The 20,589-nt window shown below is 41.8% G+C and overlaps 2 protein-coding genes across 4 annotated transcripts in view; both read left to right on the forward strand.

Annotated features, from left to right (window-relative positions):
- The first annotated feature begins 556 nt into the window (after window positions 1-556).
- Window positions 557-16,916, forward strand: lpcat3 (lysophosphatidylcholine acyltransferase 3). 2 transcript variants are annotated; one of them, XM_005925211.3, is made up of 13 exons: window positions 557-705; window positions 3,848-3,955; window positions 6,065-6,174; window positions 6,636-6,729; window positions 6,908-6,945; window positions 9,395-9,573; window positions 9,704-9,812; window positions 9,925-10,011; window positions 10,244-10,407; window positions 14,095-14,242; window positions 14,525-14,680; window positions 16,554-16,697; window positions 16,784-16,916. In XM_005925211.3, the coding sequence occupies exons 1-12, from the start codon at window positions 621-623 to the stop codon at window positions 16,671-16,673; spliced, it is 1,398 nt and encodes a 465-aa protein (XP_005925273.1). In that variant the 5' UTR covers window positions 557-620; the 3' UTR covers window positions 16,674-16,697; window positions 16,784-16,916. The 2 variants fall into 2 exon arrangements, with proteins under 2 accessions (XP_005925273.1, XP_005925274.1); XM_005925212.3 differs by having other exon boundaries at window positions 6,068-6,174.
- Window positions 16,917-18,607: 1,691 nt separating this feature from the next.
- clstn3 (calsyntenin 3) overlaps window positions 18,608-20,589 on the forward strand; it is a 29,721-nt gene continuing 27,739 nt past the window's right edge. For both annotated transcript variants that reach the window (XM_014334476.2, XM_014334477.2), the window contains exons 1-2: window positions 18,608-18,918; window positions 19,789-19,855. In XM_014334476.2, coding sequence (XP_014189962.1) covers window positions 19,789-19,855 — 67 coding nt within the window. In that variant the 5' untranslated portion in view covers window positions 18,608-18,918. The remainder of the gene's footprint in view (window positions 18,919-19,788; window positions 19,856-20,589) is intronic.

Raw genomic sequence — 20,589 nt, forward strand, 5'->3', positions numbered from 1 at the left:
TATTCTATTCTATTCTATTCTATTCTATTCTATTATCATAAATGTTTGTGCAGTTGTTCTTTTTGTTTATATTTTGTTTATACATCCACACTATATACATTAAACTAAAACAAATCCTTGCAGTAATAAAGCTAATAACATATGGAAATCTTAAAAAACATAAACAAAAACATAATTAAATAACGTTTATGGCATTTTTAAAAACTCTGCTGATTATTCCTTAAGTAAAAGAAGGATAATTAAGCTTTGTGTTAAATTCAGTTTTAAAAAATCGCGAGTGGAGAGGATTGTGAGCCGTAATGGTTTTGCTTTGCTAATAAAATTTGGTTTTATTATATAATCACTTAACGTTTTATTTAAATGTATATTTATCTTACTTTACTATATTTTTCGTCTGATATTTTAGCTTTATTTTCTTATTTTTCGCAAATGCCCACCTTTTTTGATAAATTAAGTATATCTTCATTTAACAAACTCAGAAAGCAAACGAAAAAAAAAAAGTTGACATCATAAAGGGGAGGTGAAGAGAGGAGGCGTTGAGGGATCCTTTAAAAAGTTGAGGTTTGCGTCCACACAGCTCTCCGAACTGTGGCGAAAAGACGTTTCCGCCCACAAGAAAGATGGCGGCCCCCTTGCTGGAGCAATTGTCGGAGTCTTTAGGTTCCCCGGAACCAGCGATTCGACTCATTTTATCTATTTTAATCGGTGAGTTTCTACCCACGATTCACTTACAGGTTGTTGTCGCGGTCAGAGGTCATCACACCAACCTGTACGTTAGGTGTGAGCTGCTCATATGGTGGTGTAACTGTTAAATAGTTTCAGCTAACATAACGCTCACTCAGCTGTGACACTATCCAGTTATCTGTCGGGCTGCTGGTGTTGGTAGCGAAAACATTAGCTTTATATTTAAATCTCAGGCTGCCCCTCAAACAGTAGCTTTATTTCCAGGAAGCACACACCCTCAGAATAGTTTCCTGCACAGCCTCACCACAAACGGCTAACATGTGGCTTTCAGCTGAACTACATTCATTTTCTACCTGTTGGGACTGCCTAACGGGAAGCTAGGATTGTGCAGCAAAATGCATTCTTCTGCCCTTTTTTTGGAGCTATGTGTGGCCTGCTCGTTGTTGTATGGGATTGGGGTTTTGGGGGCACCGAGGTCGACAATAATAGCTGCAGTGTTGTTGGGAGGGAGAAGCACAGGCTGCCAAAATATGCCCCCTTACTCCCCTTTTTCCACACAAAGCTGTGCAGAGAGGAGACACACTCTGAGGAGGGAGCTGAACACTGGAACAAGTGCTGAATTTCATTTGACAAGTCTAGCTTTACATTTGTTGGTTTAGTGCTTTGGGATTAACACATAGCACTACTTTAGAGCTGTCAGAGGTGTGTGTGTGTGTGCGCGCGTTCACGTGTGGTTGTCCTTGTGAGGACCAGTTGCAAACCTTGGAATTGTAAGGACATTTTAGCTGGTCTTCTTTTTTCCAACCTTTTACCTGTTTTGGGTTCAAACTTAAGACTATGTTGCTGAAGCTGTGCAGGGGAACGTGTGGGTCCTCACCAAAATAAGCCCTATGTGGGTGTGTGAATGGTGTGGGGGAGGGTGCTCCACACTGTCCTTGCTGAACTTTGCTCCAACACATGGACACGTCTGTTTTCCCTCGCCTGACTCCAGCCCTGCTATAGACTGAAAGAAAGGGGCTATTCAGACGAGTCTTTGTTTGGAAACTTGTCACCTAACCTGTTGCACGATCCCCGGTCCTGAAGTTGCTTCATGTGCGTTGCATCGTAGTGTAGTTCACTAGTAACAGCTGCACACTACAACGAAAGTTGCCTCATCTGTTCCATTCTTGTGCATCCTTTTGTGTGTAGGTCAAGTAACTTATAATAAACTGCTGTGTAGGACATCACAAAAGTTAAAACTTTTCCTTAATGGGGCTTTTGGTTTCTACTTGAAGCATGTAGGATTTTGCATTCAGGGGATTCAACGGCTTTTCACCCGATTCTTCAGATTGCAAAAGTTTAAAAGGATAAAGCTGGCGCTATTACATACTTTTCTACAAATACCCCTGGAAAAAACAATGTGTTAATCTGTCTTTCAGTGCTTTCTGACTTCCTTACCCCATCTGTGGCACTCGGCCCAAAGTTCTTTTTGGTCCTCCTGGAGTCTTTGGATTAAACAGATCAGTGGTGTGCAGTTTAATTTTTAAACTCTTAAGCCACCAGACACTGGAAGCCAATGATTCTCTCACAGAGGTGTATAAAGTACAGCTTAGTATTAAACTGCTGCTGTTATCAGATGGTAGTAAACGTGTATGGCAGCAAGATGTTGCGTGTTCGGCTTAATAAAAGTATAACCAGAATGTAGGCTTGATATAAAAGAGCAACGTTGTCACTGCTACGTTAAATTCCTGAAGCTTTGAGCTGAGCTAGCCAGGTCCTAAAACATACCCTGTTTGTCCTCCATGTTTGCCTTTAATAAGCACCATAAACACAAAGTGAATGCCGTGTTGTAGGGCAGAACAGGAACAAGGTTTGCATGTTCTCCTTGTACGTGTGTGCTTTTTCCTCGGGGTACTCTGGTTTCTCATAGGTGATTCTAAATTGATCATGTTGACCATACGTGTGTTTCTGAGAATGTGTGGTTGTCTGTCTCTTTGTTAGCTTTGCGATGGGCAAGTGATTGGTTTCATGTGCATCTCACCTTTTTGGCCTTTAACACCTGGGATAGGTTCCAGCTCCCACAGCCCTAAATTAGCCTGAGCAAATAGATGGATACAAATGATGCTTTAAAAAGAATCTGAGGTTAATTTTACCCCAGAGTTCTACAGTCGGACCGCTTCTTGCAGCCAGCAGTCGCCCCTTGGTAGCCAATTTAAGGCACTTTTGCCTTGGCTTCACTCTTCAGACCAGGACCACACTGTTTACTGGAATTTTTTTTTTTTTTTTAAATTGCTTGAGATTACATTTTGCAATAGTTGCCACAGCACCACAGAAGGACCAGCCAAAACAAATAGATGACCTCGTTGCTAAACGAGGGGCTTCCTCTGTAGCTTAGACATGGTTCGATTATGAAAAGTCAGACACAGAGCAGAAAACCGTACTTGAGTTGCTGCAACTTCTGCAGAAAATTGGTCCCCACCACAGACACTGACACAACAAACCTCTTCTACCACCTTAACAAAAACTGTGTATCGAGTACAAATAAGAAGCAAGAAGAGCCGTCAGGTCGTCTGGTGACCTGTCCGGGATATTCCCTGTGACAGGTGGGATAGGTTCCACGACCCAGAATTAGACTAGTAATTAGTGAAATGAATATGTGGATATCCTGACTCGGTCTGAATAAGAACTTTGAGTTTATTTGTTTTTGTGGGTTTTATTTTCTGTTATTTTTTTTTTGCTATGAAAGTGGATGGATGGACTTGATCTTTGCGTCTCACAGATTACAGCTGACACAGATGGTTGTTTGCTGTTATTCATTATCCTTCAAATGCAGAGAAAAAGTTAACATGCAGAAATTTTTCAGTTTGTAGCCTTTTACATTTCAGATTTATATCATATAAATATCTTTACGTTTTTGTTGCCTCACCTCAAAATGGTTCACGCTATATAAAAGAATCGGTCTTTCGCCGTGGAGGTAATCTCTCTCCTTGAGATGCCTGACTTCTCACAACGTGGCACACAAACCCACCAGTGTTAGTTATGCGCTACCTCACGTCATGTGTTTAACCTAGAAGGTCGGTGCTAGCGCCAGGAGAGATTAAAAGTAGCCCACTCGGCTGATATGAAGAACCACACTCTAATTCCCATTAACATATTTTCCTGTTTCTCCTTGTGTGTTCTGCAGGGTATCCCTTTGCTGTGGTGTACCGGTCGTTCTTGTTCAACCAGACTCCCACAGTTATCCATTTATTCCACACGTTCTCTGGATTGGCTCTAGCAGCATTCAACTTTGGTGAGATGAAGTGGCATGTCTCCAAAGACCTGATTTATCTTTTATGATTTGCTCTCATGTATGTTTATCGTAAATGCATAAAAGGATCTATACATTTGCTGTTATTAACCAAAACGTGGTATCTGTGTCTCTTACATCTAACAGTCTGTTGATTGTGCTCTTTTTAGAGATTTGTTTTTAACCTGATTTTGAATTCTGTATTGTTAACATTCCTGTTAAATCGCTGACAGTGATCTTGTTCCTTTATTTTGGTTAAGCTTTTCTGTGTTTCTTTTTTGTGTAATCGTAACAAATAGCAGTCTGAGGATGAATCGAGCCAGAATTTCTAAGGTTAAGGCTCTCAACACGTTTTCAGGATGTTCAGAGTCAAGTTGTTTTATCTGTTAAGTCAATCATTGCTTTTTAAAATTTTTCCAACAAGAAAAAGGGCGAAATTATTCAGTTTTCTATCATCTAACACTAGAAAAAGTTTGGCACTGTGCCTGGGACGGGACTGGCGGGGGATAAAACAATGAGCAAATTATAAAAGTAGTTGCAGAGTAATCTGAATGTGAATTGAGTAGGAATATTATAACATTAAAAAATGTTTCTAATTTCGAAATTGAATGTTTGGAGTGATGCTACCCTTTTTAATTCATTTTACCGGTATTAGAGTTGTTACATTTACTTATGATTATTTTGATGGTATTATCATTTTCTCCATTACTTGCAAATCATAATTTGCAGCTGTCAGGTTTACTCTGAAATTGAACACATTTATTATTTCACACTGAGGAAAAAATCGGAGGTGTGGACATGTTGAAGTACGCCTTAAAATTGCAGCTGTCCAAATTTATGACTAAGAACGGAGACACTTTGATTTAAAAAAAAAAAAAGGAGAAGCTGGACTTGAACAGAAAGCACTTTTGCCTCATTTTCTTTTAAATGCAGTGCGGTTTGAATGCCTCTTTTAAAACCACACTGAAGCTTTTATGGATTAGTCATCAAGTTTTGTCAAGTCACAGGGAAGTAAAACGTCCCCCCCTTCAGCTATGACAGTAGATTGATTTCCTGTATGTAACCAGCTTTGTTACCCGTGTGTAGCATATGATGCAGCGAGCTGCCACTTATTATTAAAACATACCTGGCAGTTGTTTTCTTGCTCCAATCAGTAGCAATAAAAAGCTTCTCAGAGCCCAAGGTGATCCACCAATTATTGGACAAGTAAAAATGCCAAAGCATCTCAAATGCTCGACGCAGTTATTTGATGTTCTTCTTTGCCTTCATAAAATAGTAAACTGAGTTAACATTTTTTAATATTTCAATATTTTTGGGATAAAACAAAAAATATAAAAAAAATTTTAGGCTGTCACATAATATACTACTTTTTATTCTGCATTTCTTTCTTTTAGAAAGGGTTACATTTTCTTGTTTGTGTTTTTCAAAAATAAAAAATACAAAACTGAAAATAATCATTAGTTGCAGCCATTACATTATTATTAAAAGAAAACCAGCTCGTATTCAGTCTGATAACTAATAAACAACACGTTATTTCAGGCAAACAGAAAGCTCAGGACAAATGTCAAACACTCAGTGTACCTTTTGTAGACCAGTTTTTTTTGGCCCATCCACTTTAAAAAGCATAAAGTTTATACCTCAACTACCACAGTATTTATAAATCATTAATACTAAGAAATAATCCAGGCTGTAATTTCCTGTGGCAGCAGCAAGGTCTTCTGCACCCCCTCCTGTCCACCACAGTAGGCTGTTTGTACCCCCAGTGGGGCCTGCCCCTCAGTTTGAGGTCTGTTGCTGGTAGACCAAGAAACTGAGTGGCTTGTGCTTGCTGTTGGGAGAGTGGTCTGCTGGAGTAGTAAACAAACTGCCAACATTGATTTCTTTCTCTTTTCTTTATTTTGTTGTTGCTGCACTTGGATTTTACAGCAGGTCTGTTGCTTTACCTTTCTCCTCGAGTTCGTTTCAAGTCAGATGTTGTCATGTCATCGTCTTGTTGTCCTCTCTCTGTCTCTGCCAATTCTCAACTGTAGAAGAAGAACACTGTTGTCATGTCACACTTGACTACACTCTCCATTTCCCCCCACTCACCGTGCCTGTCTCTTTTTCTTTTTCCAGGCTCTCAGCTCTATCACTCCGTAGTATGCGTCCTTGTCCAATTTCTGATGCTGAGGCTCATGGGAAGGACGGTAACAGCCATCCTGTGCAGCTTTACCTTTCAAATGGTGAGGTTTTATTGGGTTTATCTCTCCACTGCTAGTTTTCTCGCAGGTACTAAATTGTGATTCAGGCTTACTTTGTAGCAGCAGCCCCCTCCTTTATCCACAGGACGCTTTTAATGCAGTTTGTTCCACAAGTTTAAAATCTGATTTCTTTATCTGGATTTTCTGGTCTACTCTTTGTCTTGTTGATGTCTAACTACTGTTTGTTCCATTTATTGAAGTAGGTCTGTAATCTTACAACACATTCACACGCTTCCTGTAAGGAAGTGGCACTTTTTACATGCTTTATGATGCCCATAGTCTGACAAACTACGAGTACGTTCATAAAAAGAAATGTGCCAACTCTATTTTCAAACTTTAAGCAGCTTCCTGTGAGTCCTTTCTTTCCTCAGGTTTTCTGTAAATCTAAAAAATAAAACAGCTGCTCACCCTATATCTGATACCTGAATGCCATCTTCCTACAGTTATACCTACTAGCGGGGTATTATTACACAGCCACAGAGGAGTATGACATCAAGTGGACTATGCCACACTGTGTCCTCACACTTAAACTTATCGGTGAGTTGATGTAGCTCAGTAATCGTTTTCCTTTTTTCCTGCTAATGTCATTACAACCTCCTGAAAGGCTGCACGCAGGGCCTTTACATGCTTTAAGCTGTTTTTAATCAAGTGCTCCTGACAGTAACGGTGCCTTTACCATAGTCTCATAGACAAATTTGTGTTTTTCTGATTGCAGGTTTGGCGTTTGATTACTATGATGGCGGGAAGGAACCAGTGAGTTATTGCTCTGTCTTGCTTTAGCTTAGAGGCTTTCTTAACATTTATCTTTGTTAGACCATGTAACAGTCATTTCTGTATTGGGTTTTTTGTGGGGGAGGGTTTAATCTCTGCATCAGCAGAGTCACGTCTCTAAGTTCGTTTTTTTGTGTTTTGTTTACACGAGCAGGGCTGTTTGCGTAAAAAGTTAATTATAGAAAATATTTAGAGTCATGTGAAAAAGACTTTTCATTGTATGCTGTGCAGTCCTGTGGAAAAAGTTCACCCCGTGATTCAGCAGCTTGTAGAACCACCTGTGGCAAAAATAATTTGAAATGATTGTTTTCTGTGTAACTTTATCAGACTCTCACATCGCTGTGGAGGAGCTTTTTGCTGCGCTCTCTTTTTGCAACATTATTATAGTTCATTGAGGTTTGCATGCATTTGTTTGTGCTTCTGTAAAGTCCCACCACAGCATTTCACCACCACCACCCTAGCACGCGGTTGAGGTCTGGACTTTGGGCCATTGCAACACCTTCATTTCATTTCATTTCATTTATTTGTTCATTTTCAGGCACAACAAATACCTATATTGAACATAAAATACGCAAAAAATACACCTTGATTCTTTTCTTTTTCAGTGTAGATTTGCTTTGCCTGGAAACATCGTCCTTGGGCTTCAGCCAAGCTTTAGCTGTCAGACACATGGCCTCACATTTGACTCTTTTAAAAAAAAAAAAAAAAAAAATCTGAAAAAAACACAACCACAAAGCGAGAAACTCTCTGGGGAAGCTGCTGAATGTTACTGAAGCCCATGTCTTCAAATACCAAGTGCCATTGACCATTCACCAATTTTGCTGTTTCTGATGTCATTTAAAAAAAAAAAAAAAAAAAATCTGAAAAACACAGACGAGTTCATGGCCGACTCAGGGACTTAAAAGTGCCCACGTCACGTGGCTGCAAAAAAGCCCAAATCGTTACACCTCCATTACTGTGTTTAGTAGTTGGCATGAGGCTGATGTTCTGCTTGTTTTACCTGTGCGTCTTGTGGTTTGTTCAGCTCTGACTTTGCAAGCCTAACCTGTGCCATCATGTTCTTTTTAGAGAGAAGAGGCTTTCTCCTGGCTTTCTCTTTCCAGATAAGCCATACTTGTTCAGTCTCTTCATAACCGTAGTGATACGACCTTTACGTTTAAGTTTCCCTGAGCATCTCGCAGTCTGACTTTGGGGTGAATTTAGTGAGCTGTCCACCTCTGAGAAGATTATGTTCACCAGAATACCAGCCTACCCAAAGTCTCACTTACTGATGGTCTGTTAAATAAAGTACATTTGATTATCACCACGTGGCAGCTACTTGCCCTCTTAATTCACTTACACGTAAGGGTGTACTTAGTTTTTTCACATGACTATTTTTTTTTTAATCAGTTAAATAATTATAGTAAAATAGGAAGTAATCAGAAATGCCTTTTGGTGCCTACAGGTTTCATACAGATGTGTAGCGAAGTAACCGAAGTAGACGGCAAACAATACGCCAGTGTTACAGTTTCCACGAGGGATATAGAGTTTATGATCAGAGGCGGAGCTGCATGCCTCTCCGTGCCATTTTTATGACACTACACTACAGTGCGCTCATGTGCTTTAGGCTTAATCCAGTGGGACTTGAGGCATAATGGGTACCAAGCGCCCAGTGTCCTCAGCAACATGAGGACTAATTGCAAAACAAACAATTGTTGCAATTGTAAGAAGTTGGTATATAGTAGTAGGACTGCCTCAGGCGCTGCAAAGCATTGGGCAGTTGGAAGCAGATATTCCTGTTACACTACTAAAACGACGTGAAACTAAAGGACTGAAAGCAGGTCTACCAGCAGCTCAAAGCGACATAATAAGAAATCTTTATAGTGGGGAGGATCTGCGCTGATCTTCTTCTCAGCCTTCTATGCTTTATGTCTCACTTAGCTCAGGCTCTCTGTTAGCTTTGTACTGTGGTAGGCACTGTAGTGCTATCGCTACAGTGGTTTTCTTCATGTTACTCCAGACCCATTAATGCATCTCCCCATTTCCCTGACTTCACCTAACAGTCCATTAATAATCACGTTACAACAATAGGTGTTACTGTTTCCTCATTCCTTCGCTTAGTTTGAATTCTCTCTTTTGCTGTTGGCACATCTGTGATGGCTGTTAATTACCCACACTGCTCTCTCTTTCTAATCTGAGGATTTTTGCTTTTAACTCAGTTTTTATCTCTTATCTGCATCGATGTCATTACTCAGTACTGCAGCTGAATGCTAAGGGTCATACTCAAGTACACTGTTTACAGCCGTCAGCTGAATGTCAGTTAATGAGTATTTAGTGAAGCCCTATTTGTCTTTTATTCAATTTAATGTCTGCTAACCTGCCTTTATTCTGAACCTTTTAATGTCCATTTTGTTTTTCCCTCTTGCTTACTTGCCACATCTTTAAATTCCAGTCCAAGCTGAGCGCAGAGCAGAAGGAGTCAGCTCTGCGGTCCGTGCCCTCGCTGCTCGAGGTGTGCGGCTTCTCCTACTTCTATGGCGGTTTCCTTGTGGGTCCCCAGTTTACACTGCGCAGCTACCAAAGACTTGTGGCGAGGGAGCTCACCGACTGCCCTGGAAAAGTTCCCAACAGGTTAAAGAAAAATGAACTGAACAATAATCCTTTATTAGATCTCTTTTAAAGGGGGGAAAGCAACTTCCCAGTATCAAAGCCCTTCAGTTAACATTATTAAAGTCTCTTTATCTCTCCTTATTTTTCTCAGTGTTGTACCAGCTATGAAGAGGTTTGCTCTTGGTTTCCTCTGCCTGGTGATATATGCGATATTTAGTCCTCATTATCCAGACAGCTACTATTTAACAGATGAGTATGAGGTGAGAACAGCAATGGCATTCCCAATAATCACGATATAAACAAAGAAAAGATTTCTTTTTTTTTTTTTTTTTTTTTTAATGTCTTAATTGCAAAACGATTTGCTTTCCACAGGCGCAGCCATTCTGGTATCGCTGTGTGTTCATTCTCCTGTGGGGCAAAATCATTTTGTATAAATATGTCAGCTGTTGGGTTATAGCGGTAAGTAGACTCTTGATCTTGAGCAAGTACCTCATTGCAAACAACTAAAAGCTAATAAAGCTTCAATAATGTGAAACTGCAGAAGGTGTCGGCAGTATCGCCAGTTTTGCATGCATTCATACATTTCTTTAAGGCACACCTCATTTAGCGTGAAGTCCCAGTTAATCAGGTTTGTGTGCTTCATGGTGTGATCTTACATGAGCCAGTAAAGTGCACGCTTTATGTGTTACAGGAAGGTGTATGCATATTAACTGGACTGGGATACAATGGAGTAGTGGATGGTAAGCACCAGTGGAACGCGTGCGCCAATATGAAGGTGTGGCTCTTTGAGACGACGCCACTCTTTGGAGGAACCATTTCTTCTTTCAACATCAACACAAACGCCTGGGCTGCCAGGTCAGTGTGCAGTCTGAAATCTGAGACGTTCTCTAGCTGGTATGCAAAGCCATGCTATAAAAGTTAAATATTTGCTTGGATGATAATGGGAAGAGGGAGGAATAACAGCCCAATCCAATATGCATACTTGCCAGTCTGTCAGTAAATGAATAAATAAATTACCAAAGCCTCTGCCTTTCTGCAGTTTAACAATAAAAGAATCCTCACACAGGTGGGTGAAGGCATGCTGGGAGGATTTTAAAACTTTGCAATTAAAGACAATTATTGACAGTTTTGGTGCTGAAGATTCATGCGTGAAATTCTTTGAAAGCGTGTCAGTTTTACGACATCCGCCGCAGTGCGCAAAGCAATTTACTGAACATACAGTTTATTTCATGCTCTGTTTTAACAACATTAACCAACCCACGCTTACTTTCTCTTTCTACTCCACGACACTCCTTCAGATGTAGAGTGGCAGTAGAAACGGGCTCAAATGGAAATTAAAGTGGCTGGGATGTAGAAATGCAACCTATAAAGTCAATTAGGACTTAAGGGGGTATTATATTGGAACTAGTTGATGGAGCGTTTTCAGGCATTTGGTAGATGTATCACAGGCTTGACATTTGCTGGGCTCATTGTGTAACCTATAAAGGAAGTCGTATTTTTAGCCTAAAATGCACCACTTCTGAGTTACTCCTGGCGCACACATGAGAAGTTTTAATAATGAAAGGCTTCAGATGCACTGGTTAATGTGAGGCTGTGTTATGCTGATCTTTTTGAGGGGTGTGCAATTAAATTCATGAAAGATGCAAGAAGTCACAAACCTTAGGGAAACGAAGGCGAAAGGTTCAGCGTTCTCATACGCGTATAAAATATTTATACAGAAGGGTCGTCTGAACATATGTTAAGTGTTCAGATTCAGAAGTGCCACACTGCTAGGCAGAGAATGTCAGGCTTTAGGTTTTAATTAAGAACAAATAACGGGCGACCGTGGCTCAGGGGGTTGGGAAGCGCATATGTAACCGGAAGGTCGCCGGTTCGATCCCTGGGCTCTCTGTCCTGGTCGTTGTGTCCTTGACACTTCACCTGTTGCCTACTGGTGTTGGCCAGAAGGGCCGATGGCGCAATATGGCAGCCTCGCTTCTGTCAGTCTGCCCCAGGGCAGCCACTGTGACATCACCTTTTGGTTTGTGGTTCACAAGTTCAAGTCTTAAAGATAACAATTTGCCCTTTGCTATCTTTAATGTTCTGCTGCCAGAGGTGACTGTATCTGGATCACATGGTGGATTCCTGCCTTAGCCAACAGTAGCAGGTTTAGCTAGTAAACTTTATGAGTGTCTGACACAGACTAATAGTAAGCTAGTAAAATGCTGTAATTTCAGTGACTTAACTGAAAGACAGACTTCTTGGAAAGTGTTGCGTTTCTGGGGGGGGGGGTTGTGTGTGTTTTTTAAGAACACACAGGAAAGCCTGTTACACCTGCTTGTGTCAGGACTTGTGCTTGTGTAACTACTCTTTTAAGACTGTTTCACCCTCTGTACGGGTGTCACAAAGGAAGAAGTAGCAAAAGAATTGACTGTTTGTTGTCACCGAACCTTCATGTGTTTGGATTTTTGTTCATTAAGGAAGTGTTGAGTTTTCAGCTTTGGTATCATTTTTGTCACTCCCAGTTGTGACCATTGTTCCTTCAGTTAACATCATTGTTGCTAACCTAGTTAGCTTTAGTAAAATTTCAAAGACTTTTTAGATACTTCTTAGTTCGGCAGGCTGAAGGACCAGCATATGCCATGGCAAGATGTCCGTTGTCGGTCGGTCAGTCTGTCAGTCAGCCGTTTGTCCACAGTTACTGCTCCTCTACAGCACTGGTCAGAATTTAAACACTTAACTTTTGGAAACTGGGACTGTTGTCGAGGTCTTCACCAATAAACCAAACTCTCCTATAAGCTTATTTGTGTGGCCCTCCACAACAGTCCCAGTTTCTCGTGTGGCCCCTTGGGGAAATTAATTTTCCAACCCTGATTTAAGTCTTCACCCATATTGTGGTCAAGGTTGCATTTACAATAAACTGAACTGTGAATGATTGTGAACTGGATGGGCTGCTGCATCACTGATGTTCTGATTTCTTGTTTCTCTGTGCATCTACAGTCTATAGACATTACTGGCTGTCATGCAAGTTCTTGCTTATTTCACTGAGTGGCACATCACTGCCAACCTCCCAACCATCATTTTTACCACTTCTAGCTTTCTCTGAGTGACCTTTGGAAATGTCAGTCTATTCAAAATCACAGCATGGCCCTTATTTTAACATTAGATAGGGTCCTTAGTATAAAATCAGACACCTGTGTCCCTCCAGCTAGCCAAAGCTTTGAATATTCAGTTACTATTGGATCCAAACAGTATTGTGTCCTGGTATTCACAATCACTCAGTTCGTGTTTGTGCGATTGACAGTGGGGAGGATGGATGCTGTTAATTATCTGATTATTATCAGCTTTTACACAGCACCACCTCATGTACCCCCTGGTCTGGTCCTGTTCCATTCAGCTAACACTGCAGCTTCTCACCTGTATGCAGTATAGAAGAAGAAACTCTGGTTTGAGGTTTGATTTTTAAGTTGTTATAATGTTCCAGTTTGTGTCACAGTTAGTCCTTTTAGTACAGGACATAAAGTTGTTGGGTTTTAATATAACTCAGTTGCTATGCAACCACAAATTCAAGGTGAATGAGTGCTCGCCAGCGTGACAGCTGATGCATTAAGCATGTTTGGCAGCCTGGATTTCTGGTTAAAGAGATAATCTATAACTCTAACTTCTTTATGAAAGACTAAATGAAAGACGTGCACAGTTAAAGGTTTATTTAACCTGATAATGTCACACTGACTAAATCTAAAAATCTCAGAAGGATCAAACTAAGCTCCATCAGTTTCTTTTCACACTTCTTATTCCAGGTGCCTGGGTGGTGGAGCCCATCTCAGCTGTGATAGGTGGGGATACACCCCGGACACTATTATAAGAAATGGGTTGTCCCCTAAAGAGGTCAATCAAAGAAAACACCACTAAAAATGATGTTTTGTTATTAAAACAGGAACTTGAATTTTAAAGAAAAAAGGGAGAGCTCAACCAGCAGTCATTATTAGGTACACCTCTACTCTACTACCATGGTGTCATCCCCTTTTAGAGTTTGGTATAGATTCAAGAGGGTGCTGGAAACATTTCTCAGAGATTTTTGGTCCATTTTGACATGTTAGCATCATAGTTGCTGCAGAACCGGTACCACTCTGTGGCCCAGAGTTTGGGAACTGCCATCATAGAGGATTTTTGTGGTAAAATCCCAGTAGATCAGCAGGTGGTTTTATCCACCTGTATAGATCTATTTTAACCAGCACACCCTCAGACTCCTCTTTCGTCTAACGGGGAATGACTGGAGCAGCAGATATGTAACTCAAAGACAGAAAAAAGTAATTAAGAGAGAGAGAGAGTGTGTGTGTGTGTCTGTCATCTTTTGAAAATAAAGTGCTGTGTCATAAAATGAGTCGAAATGAATTAACTAAAGTGAGCGAAGTAGTTGGTAATGTGGTAGAAACCATGAACCTGTGTGTCCAATTTGTGGAAAGTGGATGAATATTCACAAATTGTTGTTTAATTTGTGGTTGTGGATACAGCCAGCTCATTTTATTATTATTTGTTTCCTCTTTCTTCCTCTTTACAAAGACATGTGTTCAAGCGTTTGAAGTTCCTGGGCAATAAGACTTTATCTCATGTGGCCACGCTCTTCTTTTTATCGATTTGGCACGGCCTTCACTCCGGGTACATCCTGTGCTTCTCCATGGAGTTCTTCATCATCACCGTGGAGCGACAGGTCAGTTACCCAGTCCCAGCTCTGCACCCTGTAACTCGAGCTGCACGTTTTACTCAGAAAGTAGTGATTGTGCTCTGTATAAACTAAGAGTGTTGCATTTAATGTCTATTGATTACAACTGTGGCATTAGCTCTGTTATAAACGGAGTGGTGATGCTCTTATTGAATCTACAATAGTCTGCTACTATTGATTAAATGCACATTACTAATGAGAATAATTGTGACTTAAGGTTATAGATTCATTCTTCTATCTTGATGTAACCTGTGTGTGTTTGTGTGACAGGCCCAGGCACTAGTAAGGGACAGTCCTGTGCTGACAAAGCTGGCCAACAGTGCACTCTACCCACTCATCTATGTAGTCCAGCAGTTTATCCACTGGCTCTTCATGGGGTATCCTCTAGTGGCATTCTCCATCTTCAGTTATGACAAATGGCTCAAGGTAAATCCAGAAGTCACAGTTCTCTTGGTTCCTTCTTTCACTTCTCTTTGAAAGGAACCCCTGACCATTCACTTAGGGCAGCATTTCATGCATTTTAGCCGCACGCTGAACAGGAAGTTTCAACTATAACATGTTATTTTTCAAGTCAATTCTCTTTAAATACAATTTGGAATTTAACTGTGCTGAATAGGTGAAAATTCCCTGTAAAGGTGTAGATGTGAACCCAACCCTACCTTCGGTCTTTCAATCCTACTTCAGTGGATTTGTGGTGCCACATTTGTGTCCGTGGATCAGTGATTCTCAAACTCTTTTTATCGAGCCCTCAGTTAAGATAAGAATATTCTCCATTCACACCCACAGATATTTGTGACAGAACCACAGTTTTATGAATCCTATCAATAAAAAATAATAGCATATGAGTATAATGATCATAATAGCACGAGTGAACTTTTGTTTCCTTTCCCTTAGGCACAAAAAATCATTTATTCAAATTAGTTCCACTCATTATTTTTCATATTTGTCCACACCCCACCTGCAGCGATTCTGCGTCCCACCTGTGGTGGCTGTGCTACGGGTGTTTGTATTTGGCTATGCAAAGTCAAGCTATCAAATATAGATGTGCTCACATGCTGTCCTCAAAAAAATAACAAACAAAAAATCCTCGATGGTAGAATGCTGATTTAGAGAGCATAGTTGTCCACAAAGGAAAGGGAGTGGCAAAAATGATCAAAGATCAGAAAAGCAGGATGAGCAGCTGCAGGGAGCGGTGTTCATTATCTGAAACACTGTTTCACTTCACTGTGTTTGTGCTGTTGTGGGTCCCTTAGCTTAGCTCCTGATCAGAGGACAGTAGTCTCAACAGACAGTCCATGTGTGTTTGACACTGCCCCCTGGTGACGGTACACAGCTACAACATTTAGATGAGGGTATTCAAAGTTCTGTGTAGGACTAAAGTTCAACCACATCAGTCCCTTAAAGCATGCCGTGTATGAACATGTGCAATATTATCTTAATATTAAATGCTTAATACACACTTTGAGCCACAAAGGCTGCTATTTTTTAGTGTGCAGTGATCTTTGGATTTATGATAGTCTAGTTGCTGTGTTTACAAAGTTGCTGTTTGTGACAAACCGCTGTGCTGCCCCGATGGCGGAAAACCTGACCACGTCTGTGTCTGTTTAATTTTTCTGCAGCGTTTCAGCAGCAGCCAATAACAAAACCTTAAGTACTGCACTGAAAGCTCTTTTGTGAACTCGACCCCGGGAAGGTCATTTGTGAGGAACACAAACACAATTTTTGTTTGTGCTATTTCGCATCTTTTGTTGTGCAACATACAAAGCACCTCAGACTAGAGGAGAACCGGAGGCGGTGAAGTTTAAACTCGAAGGCTTATCGGGTGCTAAAAAACTGCAGCTATTCATGATGCAACGATTGGCACTTTTTCGGTGTGTTGTCACATTGTGTTACAGCAAAAAGTTTCAAGTTACTATTCTTGCCAGACAACCGTGTGTGGTGGTGGTGGGTGTTTGTTGTGTGTTGTTTTTTGTTTTGTTTTGTTTTTTTCTCCCCCCCCCCAAGAGGCCTCCATGTCAGAACTCCCGCTGCGTCGATGAAAAGAAAAGCCACTGAAAAGACTGATGGGATTGAATTTTCGTCTTTCTTTTCTGTACTGCCTTAAAGGAGATTTATAAGGAACAGTCAGCAACAAAGCACAAAAAAAGCATTTATTTAGGAAATGGAGTGGCTAAGTGGGTTACACAGATGGTCTGAGAGCTGGAAAGCAGCCAGGCAGGTTTCAGCAGAGAGAAACTGAGAGTTGCACGTGCAGGTTGTGATTTGACTGTTCCGTCTTCTTTCTCTTTCCCCCCCTCAGGTGTATTCTTCTGTTTATTTCTGTGGTCACCTATTCTTCCTAGTAGCATATTTAATAATGCCATACCTCCGTAAGGCGCTGGTGCCTAAAAACGAGGGGAGAGAGAAGAAGCAGGAATAAGACTTGATACTAAAACTTGGCGTGGTAAGCAAACTTGAGCAGCTTTGCTAAGCAAATAAAGACATTTCAGTCGTGCGTGGATTGGTTTTTAACATGTCTGTTTCCTTCAGGTCCATCCATCGTTGAGACTGAATACTCACTTAAGGGAACTGCGACTTCCAAGGAGCAGAACGGAAAATATTTTAAGGCCTTTTAGTAATATATGTCCATGTTTGAAAAGGAAAAAATAAATAAATTTCTATATATTTTTGTGTTTCAGGCGGGGAGGGTGTTTTTATAAACATTTGGAGAGATGTTTACAGGAAATTACCATTGTGCCACAGGGGTTTAATTGTGAGCCAGTCAGGAGCAATTTCCTGTTTTTTGTCTTTTCTTTTTAAAATTTCACCACGTGGGACTCGTTTGCTGTCGACACAGAACTGCACACGCTCACAAGTAATGGGTTCAGAGTCTGTTTTTGGCTCTTTTTTTTTTTTTTTTTTTTTTAATTATAAATGCGTTCTTTATTTCACGTCCACATTGAGCAGGAAGTGTGAGCACACATGTGGCACTTTCTGATGTTGTGCTACGACATGTATAAGAAGATGGATGGTAATCATCATCATCATCATCAGGGCTTCTTTTTCCTAAATGGCTGCCAGTGGTTATACAAGCACTCTAAATCACACACTGTACACTAACACCCAACTCTAAATGGCCTTGTATTAATGAATGTTTTTACAGTACATTTGTTCTGGATTTAATTTGATTTGTTATTGGGGGCGGGGGTAAAAAATTGAATTTTATAAAGTTAACATGTTTTCTGAAAATGAACTTTTTTGTAGCTTTGGATAAGATTTAATGAAACGATTTGCATTGTTCTCCAGCCTTTCCTCAGTGATGGTTTTCTTCTCGCCACATCTCCTCTTCTCCCTCTGTTCTGTTTACGCCAATCTGTCTTTCTGTCTGCCTCGATTCAAGCCCCTCGACTCTGAAAATGCACAGTTGTGAAAGTGAACAGCCCTACAGTCACTACAGTTAATTGTTTTGCTTCTTTTGGTGTTCTGATTTTATATGAAAAGGGGGAGAAACAGGGGTTTTTTTTTTTTGGTTTTTTTTAAGAGGGGGGTGCAATTTTCTTTTTTTGAACTGGAAGCAAACTAATAAAATGGTGTTTTTTTTGGGGGGGGGACAGTCCTGGCTACTAAGCCTCCTTTATTCTAAGGGGTGGGGGGGCTGTTATGTCTGATCCATGCATTGCTGGAGAAAGGCCTCTGCCTCTGAGGCCGGTGCACACACACACGCACACCCATGGAGAGGACGAACCTCGCTGTAACGACAGCCCAGATTTTTGGTAATATTTATACATGACACAGTGATTATTAATTGATGTGAACTGCTATTCCAAGAGACTTCTTCTTCATGCCTTACTCCTAAAAGATGTAGAAAGGAACAAAAAAAATGTATGTGGCAAAGGAGATGGGGAGGGTAATTATTATTATTTTTTTGTAATGTTAAATAAAATGCTGCTTTCAACCTCTGGCTGTAGTTCATATGTTTGTGCTTTCATGTGCCTTACAGGGGCAAAAGGGGGGTGACATGACGTCATTTTGCAGTGTGGACATGGGAGGTTTGTGTGGCAAAACTAATGATCCGAAAATAAATCTTAACAGAAAAAAAAAAAAAACCTATGGGGCAGCTCGTGTGTTACTCATCTAACCATGATGCTACTGCTGGAGTTTATTTTTATTTGTTGGAGGGGGGGGGGATAAACGTGATGAGATGGATTGCTGTGTTGAGGTCTGAGTCACTCTCAATGTGCGTTCAACAGCAAAAAACAGCCAGAGCAGCAGTCTGGTACGGAGCTGGTGGGGGCCGGAGAGAGAGAGATGGAGAGGGAGAAGGACGCAGTGTGGGCGGGTTAAGAAACGCCGAGAGGGAGGGGACGTCAGCGTAATATTCCTACCGTCTTTTTTTTGGTCCCGTTCCTCCTCCGTAGAGCCGAAAAAAGAAAAAAAAAAACAAGGGCATCCATCGGTGTCTTCATCCTCCTCGCATCTCATCACACAGCCTGGGAGATAAACCCTCCTGTCCGGGTCTTGGGTTGTTGAGAACATCCGCCTGTGTGCGTCTCCACCTGGAGGACTGGGTCGTTTGCAGCCTGCGGGGGGATTGCCGTGCTGTGCCGAGCGGCAGGGGCGTGAGAGGCGGATGCTGCGAGCGTAGAGGCAGGGTACCAACCAGGAGCATCACCGCACTCAGCACGGTAATGTCAGACCTGCAAGTTTCTGCTCAAGCAGACCTTCATTTCTGCGACATTCAGCCTGCTCGGGTTCCCGATGCGATGTCTGAACACGGCTATCGGCAGCCATGTACCCGGAGCTGTGTAGTAATGTGTGTCAGTGCAGGCAGGCTGTGATATAAATCGGCTGCAAATTGTCGCATAGTCGCATGTTTCTGCTCCTGAATGTGTGTGTTTGTGTGTCTAGCCTTGAACAACCTGTGACCAGTTGGACTCTTCTGTGATATATTTCCGCCTCCTTCTTTTTTTTTTTTTTGGTTTAATCTGTGCTGTCCTGTAGCTTTTCGAGGACTGCAGCAGTGAAGGTGAAAACATAATAGAGGTTTCTTATATCAGGTTAGGTTAGGGGGGGGAAATGCAGCTGCAGCCACATCTGAAGAATGAGTCCTTGAGGGGTTTTCAGCTCCAACAATCCACAATGAAAACCTGGGAAAACACCCACACTGCCACACACACACATGCCACCTTTTCTCCTGACACACACTCCTGAGCAGGTATGCATGTGATCCACAGGCTATCCTGGGCTCTCGAGCTGAAACCACGCCACTCTCGTGATGGTGAACAGCTTCTCGATCGTTCATGTTCCTCCTTGTGTAGCCTCTTTTTTTTTTGCTGTGTAGGTCTTACATACGTGACTCTTGCACAGTGATGTTTTTGCGCACACACAGGCAGCACCAGCTGATAGGCCTGATCTGTCTCTCTGTCTTGTTACTGTTCCTGTCTCCTCTCACTGCTGATCAGTTGTTGATGCATGTACTGTATTCCCCCCCCTCTCTCCTCACCCCCACCCTGTTGCCCCTCTCCCCCCTCCTTTTTTTTCCTTTGCTCCCTCAGATGGACAGAATGAATTTTCTCTCCTTCCTCCTCCTTTGCTTGACTTCGGTTGCCATTGGCAACAAAGGTCAGTTCCTCATCCTTTTGACTGTTAATTGTGAAGTATTGAGATGATGGTTTTGAGGCAGGACCGTGGCTGTTTTGGCCCGAACTGTTCCTTTATTTACAGCTTCGACGCCTCGCTCGTTCAGCAGCACGTCTGAGCCCTCATACATGTTCATGACCCGGTGTGTCTGTGTCGCCTGTGGTGTGACTCTGAGAAAATTATAAATCTGTTCCCCCGCCTATAGCAGATTTATCATTCTGGAGAAGCATGACTCTGCTTCAGCATCATTGTTCCTGTGATTATCGTGTTGAAGGAAAGGCGGATGAAACGGGCGGCGTGGAGGGAGAATGTCAGAGGAGAAGAAGGTAGAGGAGCGGAGACGCAGGGGAGATGAGGAGATTGAAGGAGATGGAGTGTCAGAGAGATGGGGAGGTGGGGTGGGAGGGGGGTGTTAGGAGAGAAAGAGGAGAAGGAGCTGTGACAGGAGAGGACGTGCCGAAAAGATCCATGCTGATAAGTGGGGGGTGTAGAGAGGTGGTACGTGAGATCAGGTGACACGAGGGAAAAGAGAAGAGGAAAAGTGTGAGATACTGGGCTATTTCTGTGTGTGGGTGAGGAGGGGTGGGTAAATGTTGTGGAGCGATAGAGTGACAGAGAGGGGAGGAGTGCCAGGGGACACAGAGAAGGAAGAGAGATGGAGTGAGCTGCCTCTCAATCTGTAATCCGGGATGTAATCCACAGGCCTGATGCTCAGA

The sequence above is a fragment of the Haplochromis burtoni genome, unplaced genomic scaffold (genome assembly GCF_018398535.1).
Source record: "Haplochromis burtoni strain Fernald_Lab_line unplaced genomic scaffold, NCSU_Asbu1 Contig_80, whole genome shotgun sequence".
In the NCBI taxonomy this organism is placed as follows: domain Eukaryota; kingdom Metazoa; phylum Chordata; class Actinopteri; order Cichliformes; family Cichlidae; genus Haplochromis; species Haplochromis burtoni.

Bases quoted from the DNA above. Each gene is read 5' to 3' on its own strand.
- lpcat3 (XM_005925211.3), top strand. From the start codon at position 621: ATGGCGGCCCCCTTGCTGGAGCAATTGTCGGAGTCTTTAGGTTCCCCG. The intron at 706-3,847 runs GTGAGTTTCTAC...TGTGTTCTGCAG, and splicing joins CATTTTATCTATTTTAATCG to GGTATCCCTTTGCTGTGGTG. The intron at 10,012-10,243 runs GTAAGTAGACTC...TATGTGTTACAG, and splicing joins TCAGCTGTTGGGTTATAGCG to GAAGGTGTATGCATATTAAC.